General features: G+C 36.5%; 2 protein-coding genes across 2 annotated transcripts in view; one reads left to right on the top strand and one right to left on the bottom strand.

Annotated features, from left to right (window-relative positions):
• LOC149135680 (uncharacterized) overlaps positions 1 to 8041 on the top strand; it is a 40387-nt gene extending 32346 nt beyond the window's left edge. Inside the window, exons 2-3 of the mRNA XM_089352935.1 lie at positions 3019 to 3089; positions 6426 to 8041. Coding sequence (XP_089209061.1) covers positions 3023 to 3089; positions 6426 to 6649 — 291 coding nt within the window. The 5' untranslated portion in view covers positions 3019 to 3022 and the 3' untranslated portion in view covers positions 6650 to 8041. The remainder of the gene's footprint in view (positions 1 to 3018; positions 3090 to 6425) is intronic.
• Positions 8042 to 12712: 4671 nt separating this feature from the next.
• On the bottom strand, positions 12713 to 13549 carry LOC149135679 (uncharacterized). The gene has a single exon (XM_089353120.1). It carries the CDS (start codon positions 13547 to 13549, stop codon positions 12713 to 12715), a length of 837 nt encoding a protein of 278 aa, XP_089209246.1.
• Positions 13550 to 15155: the final 1606 nt, after the last annotated feature.

Raw genomic sequence — 15155 nt, 5'->3', positions numbered from 1 at the left:
CTTTTTTTCTCTGCTTTCAATACTCCATCATTCCTAAATCTCACTAGCTAGGTTTCCTTACTTTGGGCCAGGTATCTCATTAAACTCTCGAGTTTGATAGCATTCAGTCTTCCATACTTATCAGTCTCCTTCCTCCATTTGCTCTCTTCTTGCAGTTCCAAGCAATGCTGATTTTTGTATGTGTTCTACCTTCAGACTTGCACCGATCTTTTTCAGCCATGCTGGTAGTTGAGTGCTGATACTTCCAAGTGCACCAATTACTATTGGTATCATGTCTACTCTCTTCATTGACCACAACCTTTATATTTCCCACTTTAAACCGTCGTAGTTGTTTAATTATTCTTCTTCTTTCACGTTGATTCTGTTGTTACCGGGGCAGGTTATGTCGATAATCATACATGTTGTTTCTTTTTTATTCACCACAACAATATCCGGTTTTCTATGTCTGGTTAGGTGATCGCACTAGATCATTACATCCCACAAAATTTTGCAGTTCTCATTTTCGGTGACTCTTTCTGGGATTTGTTCATATCACGTCTTTGCTCTTTGTAGGCCGTGATTTCCACAGAACTCCCAATAGATCATTCTTACCACATTGTCAAGGCGTCGTTTGCAATCGTGTTGTGCCAATTTTGGGCATTCGCTAACGATGTGCCATACCATTTCACCCCTCTCACCACACATTCTGCATTGGTCACTATCGGTAGAATTGTCAATTCTGCACTTCATATAATTGATCCTTAACACTTGTTCCTGAGCTGCGCATATGAGTGCTTCTGTCTCTATCTCCAGATCACTCCTCCTCATCCATAGCCACCGGTCCTCTGTATCTGTCTTGGCATTCACATCTCTTGCAAACTGACCGTACATTTTTTTCCTTCCATGCTTTTTCTTTGTTTTTTTTTGTTTTGTTCATTTCTTGTTTAAATTTTTCTTTAGTTACACAATTTTCAGTTTTAATGATGCTGGCCTTCGTGTGTTTCAACAGTGGCTCCACGACATTTTTTATATGCCATCCTAGGCTGTTTTCCTCTGCTTCGATACAGTCCTGGCAACTGATCAAACCTCTCCCACCCTTTCTTCTGGACAAGTACAGCATATCGGTGTCACTCTTAGAGTAGAAGGCTCCGTGTACTGTCAACATTTTTCTGGTCTTGGTATCCATCTTCTTCATTTCTCTCTTTTGTCATTTTATAATTCCCGCTCCATAATAATAATAATAATAATAATAATAATAATAATAATAATAATAATAATAATAATGATAATAATAATAATAATAATAATAATAATAATATATTATTATTATTATTATTATTATTATTATTATTATTATTATTATTATTATTATTATTATTATTATTATATGTTTGGCTTTTACTTTGTATTTGTACAAGTTGACTCCAAGTCTCATCCAGGGACCTCAAGATGCAACAAATTAGTAGTTCAAGTTGGCGTTATGACTAGGGGGACTTATTTTTGGTTTTACACAGAGTATAGTTCTAGAGGATGTCTGTCAAAACATAAGTAAATTAGAAATATGTTTTAAAAGTAATTTGATTATACGGTGATAGTCTGATGTTAAGAAGACAGTAAAATGTGCCTGCTATTATGTACATTTAAAAGTATTTTGACACTGTTTACAGATTAAAATGTTTGGGGGATTACAAAAAAAAATATTTTACATAGGATATGAGCAGTCACCAAGAGCACTATTTTTTGAATTTCATCCATTTTGGGATTTCCTCGTATCTGAGATAATTAGCAATCAACCCCTTTTGCTATCATTCCTAGGGCTCCTATGACAACAGGTATTGGTTTAGCCTTGAGGTTCCACATTTTGCCAATTTCTGTTTCAAGATCTTTATACTCGCTCAGTTTTTGGTAGGTCTTTATAAATACATTTATGTCGATTGGGACAGTCATATCGATGAGGAGGCATGATTTTTGTCTGAAATCCTTCAATATAATGTCTGGCCTATTTGCATCTATCTTTCTGTCAGTTTGAACAGTAAAGTTCCAAAGGAGTGAGATGTGATCATTTTCAAGAACTGACGGTGGTTTATTATTATTATTATTATTATTATTTTATGTTTGACTTTTGTTTTGCATTTGTACAAGTTGGATCCAAGTCTCACCCAGAGACCTCAAGAGACAACAAGTTAGAAGTTCATGTAGGTGTTATGCCTAGGGTACCATATATTTGGATTTGTACAGTTTTGTTCAAGTGAATGTTTAAGAAACCATAAGAAAATTATGTTTGCTTTAAAATTTGAGATCACATAGACAGTATTTTACGTGGGATATGGACAGTTCCCATGAGCACTATCTTTTGAACTTCAGCCATTTTGGGGTTTCCTGGTATCTGAGCTAGGTAGTAATCAGCCCGTTTCGCTGTCATTCCCAGGGCACCTATGACAATAGGTATTGTTTTCGTCTTCAGATTCCACATTTTGCTAATTTCTATTTCAAGATCTTTATATTTGCTCAGTTTTTGGTAGGTCTTGACAGATACGTTTATATCGATTGGGACAGTCATATCAATGAGGAGGCATGATTTTTGTCTGAAGTCTTTCAGTATGATGTCTGGCCTATTTGCGTCTATCTTTCTGTCAGTTTGAATGGTGAAGTTCCAGAGGAGTGAAATGTGATCATTTTCAAGTACTGGGGGTGGTTTGTGTTCCCACCAGTTTTTATCATGGGGCAAGTCCAGGTTTTTGCATATTACCCAGTGAATATATTGTGCAGCTCTATCATGCCTGTTGAGATACTCTGTAGGCGCAAGCAGACTGCACATGGAGACAACATGATCGATGGTCTCATTTTGTTGTTGGCATATACGACATAATGGGGAGCTGCCGTTCTTTAAATTATTATTATTATTATTATTATTATTATTATTATTATTATTATTATTATTATTATTATTATTATTATTATTATCTTCTTTTTTAAAAAAAAGCAACCAATAAATGTACTGTAATGCACTTACATTTTCCTTTTCCATGTCATTTGTAGAAGAATGGAATCTTTGATTGATAAAGTGGACGCAAGCAAATGGGAGGAGGTAGACGCCAGCAAAGTTGACGGTAATTCTTGTTATGTTTGTTTTCAATACACAATTTAGAAGAATATAGGACTTTGATTGATAACTAATGCATCATTTTAGAGAAAAATACCAACCAGTGATTAAGCAAAGTTATGTATATATATAAAAATGAGAATGTGTGTCTGTCTGTCTGTGTGTCTGTCTGTCTGTGTGTCTGTCTGTCTGTCTGTCTGTCTGTGTGAATCCCTAAAACTCGAGAGCTACACAACCAATTTCATTCAAATTTTACAGATGCCTTACTTAGGGTTCCAGTTGTGTTTTAGTCAAAAAACATTTTAACTTCTTGCAGAGTTCGAGCCCACAGCAACATAATATCTCCTCCACTATTTAAGTATTACGTGTCAAAAGTGAAACAAAAACACTCATGTCAAATACTTTCACTTTAAAAATGAAACTATTCTACTAACTGAAACAATCACATTTCGATACTGTAATGACAGATACTTTCAGAGAAAGAGAGAAAAAGAGAAAGAGAGATGTATATGTATACATATAGATGTATATGTACACGTTATTCCACTAACTGAAACAATCACATTTCGATACTGTAATGACAGATACTTTCAGAGAGAGAGAGAAAGAGAGAGAAAGAGATGTATATGTACACGTATATGCATATATATATATATATATAGATATAGATCTATATGCATACATGTATATGTATACACATGTGTAGATGTATATATATATATATATATATATATATATATATATATATATATATATATATATATATATATATATATATATATATATATATAGATGTACATGTAATATGTACACATATATACATATATATACATGCATACAGATATCTATACATATATACACCCATCACACACATACACATGCACACAAACACACATTAGTCATTTGTTTTCTTATCCAAAACTACGTCAAAAGTACTGAATGGATCTTTATGAAATTTGGAAATTATATTCTTTGCATAACGGCCATAACTCCCATGAAAATTCATATATTTTTGATGTTGATGAAATTTTAGCCCTAACATAACAGATGAGCATTATTTGTAATTCAACGGTACAACAGTGTAAGACTACCCTTTCAGATATACTTTCATTGTGATTTCTGCAATGTGGTGCATAAATTGTCAAGTAAATGAGACGCATCTTTGCCTCCACTGATTCACTTGCAAAGTGTTGAGTAAAATTATTTCGTTGCAGACCTCCTTTGGGTCTTTTTATTGTCACTACGACACACATAGTCCCCAGTTGGTAACATTGATTTCAAGGCCCTCCTAGATGAGAGACTGGCATTCCACTTAATGTCTATGTTCCATGCTGGCATGGATTGAAGAGTTATTAATGTAGAAATATGGTATCATAGCTACTAACAGTTGAGGGTTGCGTAGTCTAGACGGCGTTTTTAGATTTCATTATTCTCTTTAACCCGGGCAAAGCCGGGTATTTCTGCTAGTCTTTTATAAAAAAATTAACGTATTTGATGGGCATATTCGACGCACTCCAGTTTCAGCAGCGCATATTCAGGAAAAAAGTTTTTAGTAAATTAAAAGCATGCAAAATATTTAAAGCTATCAAGTAGTACATCACAAAACATTACAAAAGTACCTTAACCATAGCTGAAAACATTACCGTATAAAACGTGAGGCTAAGTGGAAGAAACCGTCTTGGTTAGTATTACCCTGTAGTAGTGAACAACAGGGGTAAAATTAGCTTTTGAGAAGCCCAGTTTCGCATACAAGACTTGAGATGATTTTTTGGAAAAAAAAAAAGACACGTCTTATATGCCAGAAAATACGATAACTTTAATTGTGGTAAGGTCAGTAGATATAGAGGTCGAAAAAAACAGTCAAAATTGATGTCAGGAGATACAGAGTGTTTTCGCCGTTGACGCGTAAATAAGAGAGCCTGATTGCGTCTTACTGGTAGCTATAAAAATCTAACTTCTCTACTTGTTTGAAGTTACAGTAAGTTAAGACTAGTTGTTTATTTCTTTCATCGTAAGCACGCTGGTACACCTGGAGTAGAACAACAATAACTGAGGTACATTGTTTTGTTAGCCGCATGGCGAACCAGAAGCAATTTCTGTAAATAAAGGATGTAATATACCCGGGGAAGAATAGGATTTGAAGTGAAATGATATGGATGATTGAAAGAATTGAAATTATTACCAAAACTACACGGAGTGCTAAACGTTATAAATATTATACCAAAGTATCCCGAGGTGGGTACGTTGACATTATATTTAGAGATGAGTGACGATGACCAGTTAGATATAGGGAAAATAGAAACCAGATTAAAAGAAGCTTCACCACGTTAAGAAGGGTTAATTGGATCGGGTACCGGGCACCGGGTAACTGCTGGGTGTGAAATGCTTATATGATAAGGTTGTTTGGTTTGAGTGGATTTAGCTACGGAAGGTTGGAAAGATTGGCTAAACTGAAATTCGTGATTGGCTTCCTTGATCAACTTCCCTGACATTGAAACCTGGGAGACTTAGCAATCTCTTTGACTTGAAATCTACCTTTCAAATCTACAGCTTTGTGTAGCTGAGATGTCTGCTGACAATATTATAAAGATACGACGTTCTGTTACACTAAAATTCAATTTAGACTGAACTCCATACCAAAGATCATTAATAAAGACTGTCTTCATTGCAATATGGAAGGAATGAACATAATGAAAGGGACCATAATTCCTACATATATAATATTTGGATGAAGGAAATAGTGGTGATAACGACAACTGTCAAAGGTCATCAGAAAAGTTTCGGGTTTGACTGCAAAACTATCGGAATCGATGGCAGGAGGAACAGTATTAGGCGATTAGGACAGGGAGTGTGATTGATGTTACAATGATGCTGAATAACACATTCTTGGGAGGAAGCCGATGGATGAGGTGCTATAGTACTGCGTTTCGTTCAGAATCACTGAAAGAGATGCTCGAGAAGTAGAATATCAAATGTTTCTTTCGAGTTGCGTACGAGTACGGCTTCATAGAGAGACGCTATTGAACAATGAAGAACATGGCAGAAAGGAACCATATCTCTCTGGTTGATGCAGTATCTTAGTATAGCAAGTCACCAAGGTCAACGGAGGAGGAGGAGGAGGAGTAGTTTCAGAAAGCAATGTTCGTGTATGAATGGATACATCTGAGTGTAGAATTGATAGACAAAGGCCCGCATCTGTTTTGATTGGAGATAAGGTTTAGCAATAACTAAAATATTTACATCACTTTTTTTTTCACAACTTCAAACTTATGTAGTTACAAAAATATTGTCATTGTTTAGGTCTTCTGAATGCACAATAATGTTATTTTATTATTCCTTGTAGGTTTGGTCGACTACCATATCATGCGAAAATTTAAAAACCTTGATGACTATACAATAGAATTCCTCATTCAAGCCAATGACGATTCAGATACAGTGAAGACAACCTGCACACATGTTCTGAAGGGCAAAAACCCTATGCAGGGTATCGGTTCGTGCGAAATTAAAGTTGTTAATGATTCAATCGTCGCTATCAACCTTAACGGAGATTGTATTGTGCTAAAATAATAAAATCACAATCCAGCTAACAAGAACGCTATTCGCTGCTTTTGTAGAGGATGCATTATTTTCTACTTATTTATAATGCTATTTCTTCCATGTTCATTTAAAAACTTTTGAAATAATCCATTATCCTTTAACTTCTATATTATTTTGAAATTAAACCAACTTTAAGAGATCAAAACCTGTTTTTGCTTCACTAACTACCACTAACAAGCAGGATAAACAACCATAATGTAACATGAAAAATTCCACTAACATGAACTTTCGGATATTTTGGTTTATTGCACATAGTGACAATCAACAAAATTAATAAAACATTTTAAAAATGACACTAGTTGTTTAACTGATCTGTAATTTATTATTGGTGTATAAATAGAAAAGAACTGAAGCAGAAGCCGACTTGATTTTTCCAACAGTACGTATTTTGTACATCATACAGTCATCAGCCACGCTATAATAGTGTTTGTGTTTTTTAAACAAGCTTTCATTGTTAGTTGAAGTATATATTCCCTTCAGCTTTATTTAAAGTATTAACTGGAAAGCTTTATAAACTTGAAAACATTTTAAGTAGCGAACGATAATGTTGGTTACAGATAAGAGTATAGCTTTCTGATGGCAACATAGAATATGTGTACACTGCAACATTTCGAAATTAAAACTGGTGATAATAATACATTAGGGTAACTAATAAAGAAAAGGACGATAGAAGTGTCAGTGAGGGAAATTTCTTCTAAAAGCACAAGAATCCAGTTTAGCTATATCATGGATATTAAACAATTCAAGACAAGCAAAATAACGAGGAACGAAAATCCGAAACTAAGTATTTCAACCAGTAATTTATATTCACAAAAATAAAAGGTTGTTCCAAACTAAATTAAGTCGAATTTAGATTGACCGAGAGAAACTGTACATAATATAGTGGTCATTTTAAAATATCTTACAATAAATACAACAAAAAGAATTTATAAGACGCTGATTAAAAAAAAGTGAGAAAAAATCGTGTACAAAGTTTACCAAATGAATAATGATTTACACAAACAGAAAAAATAGTTTTGTCATAATAAGATCAAGTTTGGCGAAAAATACAAACCTCACTTCTCTCAACTAAAAATAGCAGTCAATAAATATCTGAACTCTAATTACAATGACAAGAATATTAAAGTAAATGAATGACCAGCAAAAATATACTTGCTAGAAACAAGAATCAATAACATTTATGTTTAGCTAAAATAAAGAAGATAATAATCTTTGAAAAATCACAGAAAAATTTCCTGCTAACCAACTCATAGCTTGTTTTCTTATTGTTAGAACGAACCTTTGGCATGTAATCTGCTGGTGAACGTCTTGTTTGGAAATTAATCACGAAAGAAAATTCTCAATAAATATATGAAGAACGAATCGGTATTGTCATCTTTAAGAATTATAGTGTAATGTTTGTCGTTTTGTTTCTAAAGTGTGAGTTAGAAATTTTTGCTTGAAACAACAACCCAAATTGTTCTGTCACTTATGACAGAATTTAATGAAAGGAAGAATTAAAGAAAACAAAGTAAGCTGAAGGAACATTTTTATAAGGATACACAGGGGATTGTTTGGTTAAGGATACTTTTCTGTCAGTGATCTCTCGCTTCTTTTGGTAGCGACATATATGACTGCGTTCGCGTCATGTTCACGCTTATCAGCAACAACATTGTGCCGCATAGAGAGGTAGTACCGTGACGACATTTTAGGACAGCTGCTAATCACATGCGTGATGTCTTCCAGGGAAACATGACATAGCCTACACATGCGGTTGCACCTTGGGATTACAAGAGCGTCATTGTTCCTCTTGTTCACCAGGCAATCTCCTGTTCCTGGATTGCAAGCGCATAGTCCTCAAAGTGTGATGTGATGTAGCAGTCATGTGTCCAAGAGAAGTTGCGCTTCGTGTCAATTTTACTCTCTTCTTTAAGATGTATGTATGTAAGTATATATGTATGTATATATGTATACGTGCACACTTAAACACACAATGGTAGCAAACAATTAGAATTAGTGCTAAATATTGCATTTAGCGGATGAGTATTCTTTATACCAATGGCTTCATGCTGAAAACATTCACAATTTTTCAAGTGTTTCACTATAAGATGTTGGTAATCACGTCCAATACCTTGTGCCGAGTCTACATCCTTGACTTTGATAGCATCCCACTCCTTTAATACGTGCCCTTTTGCATTCGCATCGCACCTCTGTCTCTTGTCTTTCGCATCACACAATTTTGCAATAGGCCCATGGGTCCGTAAGTTTAAGAAGAAGAAAAATCGTTGAGATCTATATGAATTTACTTCTGAGTTTCAAAAAGCTACACAGAGACGAAAACGCAATGGCGCAACGAAAAATCTAACACCCCATAAAATAACTAAAAATTTAATGATACGAGAAAAAGATCCCCTAATATTTAAATGGTTCCTGGGCCACTATCTCCAGCGAATTCCAGATAAACCACCTGCCCCCAGATATCTCTGCAAACAATAACGCTCTACTCGAATGGGCTACGGTGCCCATAAAATAGCTAGTATGAAGCAGTTTTAAATGTCTTTTCCAGATGGTGCTATTAAGTTAGACATGGCCTGGACCAATGCTGGCTGAAACTTATATAAGTTCCAAGTCTTGCACTTAATATCTTCACGCTGCTTTGATCCCCTAGGAAAACAGTTACAGCGGCTGTACACGGACAGAATGTTTTCTATGCTTCTCCCTTTGTATGCCAAGAGCATAGCTATCTGAAAATATATTTATCTCATTACTTATCTAATTTAAAACAAGTTCGCCAAAGTTAATGTCATTCTCGTTTAAATACACTGCCTATAGTGTTAGAGTATGAAAAGGTGGGTGTTATAAGATTCCCAAAAGAATCTCAAAATATCTTTCTTCTAAAACTGTCAGGAATTCTTTCAGAGCTGTCAAGGAAAGTTTCAAAATGACTAAACTTAGTTTTTTTTTTTTCAATTTACGCTCATCCACTCTTTCTCTCTCTCTCCTACTATATATGCATGTGTGTGTGTATTACTGGTGAAGGCAGGCTTATAGGGTTACCCTGGGTTTCTTGCCATAAAGAGTATCTTTATGGAGTATCATCCGACCCTAAGACTTGTTGGCTTATGACCTCTTTAAAGTATGGAGGGGGAAACAAACCGGAAATAAACAATGGGGATTATCTCCCTCTTCTGCTGGTCATTGGCCACCGGCTATGTCGTCCTCCTTCAGCTACACCACCATATATATATTATATTTATATATATTATATACACACACACACACACACACACATATATATACGTACACACACATATACATACATACACACACATGCATACATGCATACATACATACACAGACACACACACATACACACACACACATATATATATACATACATACATACATACATGCATACATACATACATACATACATACATGCATACATACATACATGCATACATACATACATACATATGTAACGACCGTGTGATGAGATGAGGAGAATGACTGCCACAATAAGAAAGAATTGAATGGAACAGACATGTGCCAGATTGGTAAGAGAAACAACCGTATAAGAATATTTAAGGGAACTTTTATTAACATGTGTGTCTGTGTGTCCGTCATGAATACAGAAATAAATTGACAGGCCATCGTGAGAAGAAAGTTCATAGACAAAATGGTGATAATATACCAGTTTGTAGTTGGTCGTAATACTGTATCAAGAAGGGATGGCTGTGCTGCTGGACTGGTTACAGGTACGCGTTGTAGGTGAAGTCATGGCTTTGATGCTGGGCTTGGTCACTTGGTACAGGAGTTTATGCAGGTCGTATGTTCGCTGTTGATTCGTAGCGAGATGATTCACTTAACAGTGAGCGATTGGAAATGTTGACGTTAGGACGCGATGGTAGCGACGGAGATGGAGGTTGCCGAATGCTGTTTGACGAAGTTAGTAAGTTAGTAACGTCTGCTGCAATGGTAGCGTGCTGTCTGGCGTCGTCGCTGGAACTGGCTGTGTCTATGTGGTCAGTGGCTTGACCATAAAAGGTCAGTAACCAAAGACGTATTGGGGAAAAACTGGGTTTTTATAGGGACTAGGAGCCTCGAAACAAGGTTCGAAAAAATGTTGTTCACAGGATACTATCCGGAGCCTCTGACTGGCTATCTGCGGTTAGTTGGAACAACAGAGTAGGAGACAAATTGCGCCAATACCAACCAATCAGAGTAGTGGACACAAAGGGATACAAACAGCGGCCGAAGGCCTATTGTTCCCTGCTACGTTCGAATGCACGTATATTTAGAGTCTATACTACACACATATATATATACATACACACACATGCACACACATATACCTTCATACATACATACATACATACATACATACATACATACATGCATGCATGCATACATACATACATACATACATACATACATACATACATACATGATGGCCGTCCACTCGTGACCGAGGAAAACCATTGCCGACTTTCAGGAACATTGTGCGCTCTAGGACTAACTTATATTTTTCATTTGCGGCTCCGTTTGTGGCTGATGAGCCCTGCTCTTGACAAGCATACACGACTGCAAACATTGCAGACCAAGCTTTCCCCCATTCACTATACGAGCCGTGCGCTTTCACGCAGCTCGCTTAAGTTCTTCATGCTAGATACGTGCTCTCTCAAAAGTGTCGATCCCCTCCTTAACCTGCTTCCTCCATCCGTGGCGATGACAGGCATTGTTCTCCCAGTCAGTGTCCTGCATATCACAGGTCTTTAATGAAGACTTGACACAGTCCTTAAATCGCAGCCTTGGTTTCTGCCGGAGTCTCCTTCCATTCACAAGTTCTCCATATAGCATCTGCTTAGGAATCCTGTTATCCTTCATTCTAATAAGGTGTCAAGTCCATCGTAACCGGTGCTTGTGCATACATACATACATACATACATACACACGTATGTATATAATGTATATACATGTATTGAATTAGTGGCGGGGCGTGCAATACATTTGCCCCAATATCGGCATAATGCCATACAAAGCATTGAAATCTCCAAATACAACATAAATGGAGACAAAATATAACAACATAGAGAGAGTACTTAAAAACTGGGGTTGATAGCATGTATGTTTGCGTGTGTATGTATATATGTAAATATGTGTGTGTGCGTGTGTGATTCTCTATGCCGATTGCTTGCTCTTGAACTTCTTAGGTCTTGGAGAAGAGAAACGTATTTTCATAATCCGTTTCTGGATCACAAAGATATAGACATGTTTCATCCCATGTCATCAGATGGGGTAAAAAAAAAACCTTAGCATTCTTCCAGCAAATCAGAGCAATCTCCATACTTCTCTCCTTCAAATTGGTTGTCAACTGCTGAGATTTAAATAAAAATTCAATGGGTCTAAACGAGAATATTTAGTCAGTTCAGGTGAACCAGTTGTTTTAGCAACATTGACTTGTTGAATTCCTCACATGGTAGAGCAGATAAGAAGCAGTTGTCAGTATTCTTTAGGGTATGAAGTTTCGGCGACTTCAGTTCTTGAATTGCATGCATCACGTCATAGAGCATAGAGTATGTTGGCGTCTGTAAGTCTGCATTCTGTAGAGTGTGGATCTACCACGAGGGGAATCCAATAAAAGAATCGATGTTGTTAAAACAGTCAAAACAACCATTTGATCTGTACTGACCAATGGACTAAATACTCTCACCTATACCCATTTTAAGTTTCTTTTAAATTCTCTCCACTCTGACTCCGAACATCTAATGATATGCACGTTTTCTACACCCATGAAGCTGAGTCAAATTTATTAAACACACATCACACACAGGCACGCATATACTCATATATTATATATATATATATATATATATATATATATATATATATATATATATATATATATATATATATATATATATATATATATATATATATATATATATATATATACAGAGTGTCTCAAAAAACGTATACACATTTTAAATAATTGTAAAGTAGGTGTTTATTAAAATACATTTCATTTTCAAAATTTAATAGAATCTACAGACATTATTTAATTGTTTTGTCAACGCCTGTTTCAAACTGGCGTCGGTTCTGGTCTAGGCACTGCCGAAAACGCGAAGCAATGAAATCGCAAACATTACAAAACAATTCGTTTGGTATTTGTGTGCATTCTCGTTCAGCGGCTGTTCTCAAATCAGCGACTGTTGCAGGTTTCATAGCGTAGACTTTGTCGTTTAGGTATCCCCATATCCCCATAAAAAAATCCAGTGGTGTGAAGTCTGGCGAACGCAGAGGGTATTCAACGAAACTCCTTCGTCCAATCCACCTGTTTGGCAAGGCCTCATCAAGGAAGGATCTAACATCGCGATGGTAGTGTGGGGGTGCTCCATCTTGCTGAAAATAAAACTCCTCGTCTTCAAAGATTTCTCTAATACTTCGCATGACAGACTGTTGCAGCAAGTTCAAGTAAACGAGACCTGTCACAGTAGCGTCAAAAAAGAATGGTCCAGTTAATCCTCTTGATGATAAGTCACACCACACTGTAACTCCTGGTAAATTAGCATGGTGTTCCACCATAACATGCGGATTCTCAGGTCCCCAGTAGGTGCAAATGTGGCGGTTAATTGAACCATTTAATTTGAATGTGGCTTCATCACTCCACACAGTCTTTGTTGGAAAGTGTGGATCTTCTAAACATCGTGCCAAGTACCACTCGAAATACTGCACTCTTCGGTCTGGATCATCGTCATTAATAGCATGGACTAATCTTGGAACGTAACTTTTCCATTGACAACGCTTGAAAATGCGTTGGACAGACGATTTTGAAATCCTTACCTCACGACTCGCTTGCCGCACAGATTTTCTTGAACTTTGATGATACATTTCCAGCACTCCTTCTTGCTTTGTTGGGGTTGTCGATGTTCGTGGTCCTCCAGAACTCTTCTCGTGGATATTCTGAACAGTTCCATCGGTTTCAAACTCATCTGTAATTCAAGCGATGGCAAGTTGCGTTGGTGATACCTAATGCCTCGCTTTCAGCTAGAAGAGAAGAGAACGAGTTTCCTAATATCACACAACGTGAGAATCAAAGGGATTGAAAGGTTTCGAATTACAAGACTATGCTATAGAAAATCAGGACCTCATTGAGGAGAAATACATACGGAATGATAGCGATTCATTTGCCGTTATGAATGATAATAGGAGAGTGGTATGAAAGTGAGTTGTTGAGTGAGGAAAATGTATGAAAATGAAAGGAGTTACCTTATATTGACCAGAGGATCAACTACACAAGTTGACAGCAGTGCGACTGATAGAGAGATTAAGAGCATGAAAGCAAGTAAGGCAACCAGTCCATCAAGAATAGTCTGTGAGATTATTAAAACATCTAAGGAGGGTAGAGCACGCGCAATTCATGTACATAGTTAATCAGGTAGCAGAGTAAGGTACCGTATCCAGTCTCTAGCATAACAGTATCATCGTCAGCTGCTACAAGGTCAAAAGGGGATATTGCAGAGAGAAAATTACAGAGCATCAAGTTGATGGGCCAGGTTATGAAAGTTACTGAAAGAGTCTCAGCACAATTGGCTGTGAAGAGAATTAGCTTAGATGAGATGCACTTCGGGTTTTCACCGGGAGACCACTGCAGAAATACTTAGCTAAGAGTATGCTACTATACCTAGCAATTGTAAACCTAGAGAAGACCTTTGACTGAATCTCACAATCATGAAGGCAACTAAGAATAGATTAATGGCTAGTGACAAGTATGTAAGCTATGTAGAAAGGTGCAGTCTGCCAAGTGAGCGCTACAAATGCATACGACAACGAATTTATTGTGCAACTCTCAACCTCGCTTCTATTTATCCCAACAGAGGATTTTAAGACAGGCTATCCATAAGAATTCCAATATGTTGTTGACCTAGTTCTTATAACTGAACATGTAGTAGTGTTAGAGAAATTCCAGAGGTGGAACAAAACTTAAAATCTTGTAATAAAATTATGGAAGTTTTAGTAAGTAGAAGAAATGGTGGAACCCTCCTATCACCAGGGAAATGGATATGATCGATATGAAAGGAAAAAAATAGGCAAAAATTCTATACAGTATATCCAGTATAACAATGGACGTGCAAGAGATGTACTGGAATCATCGGCTAACATAGAAAATAAGCTTCGTATACAGTAAGGTGTGCAGGAACCGTAAAACACTTAGAGTTCATCGGAAATAGATTCCCTCAAATACCCTTCTAATTTCCTAGGAGTAAAAAATCGGTTTTTTTGCACCGTATACATCGAGAACGGGAACGATTATTAACATATTTATTCTGAATACATTTAGGTAGCTTCAGGTGCAAAATATGCTCGTCGCTGTACTGTATGTCATAGGAGAATAACTTCTCTCTTTTACAATGACAGTGTTCGGCACATTCGGCTCACTAGTGCACAGGATTCTGGGACATCGTTTCGACGTGTGTCACATCAGCCAAAGTAGGTG

This window comes from Octopus bimaculoides, chromosome 5 (assembly GCF_046866305.1).
Source record: "Octopus bimaculoides isolate indiv1 chromosome 5, ASM4686630v1, whole genome shotgun sequence".
Lineage (NCBI taxonomy): Eukaryota > Metazoa > Mollusca > Cephalopoda > Octopoda > Octopodidae > Octopus > Octopus bimaculoides.
This window is presented reverse-complemented; position numbering and strand designations above follow the sequence as displayed.

Excerpts from the sequence above, each read along its gene's own strand:
- LOC149135679 (XM_089353120.1), bottom strand. The coding sequence starts at position 13,549 with ATGTATCATCAAAGTTCAAGAAAATCTGTGCGGCAAGCGAGTCGTGAG.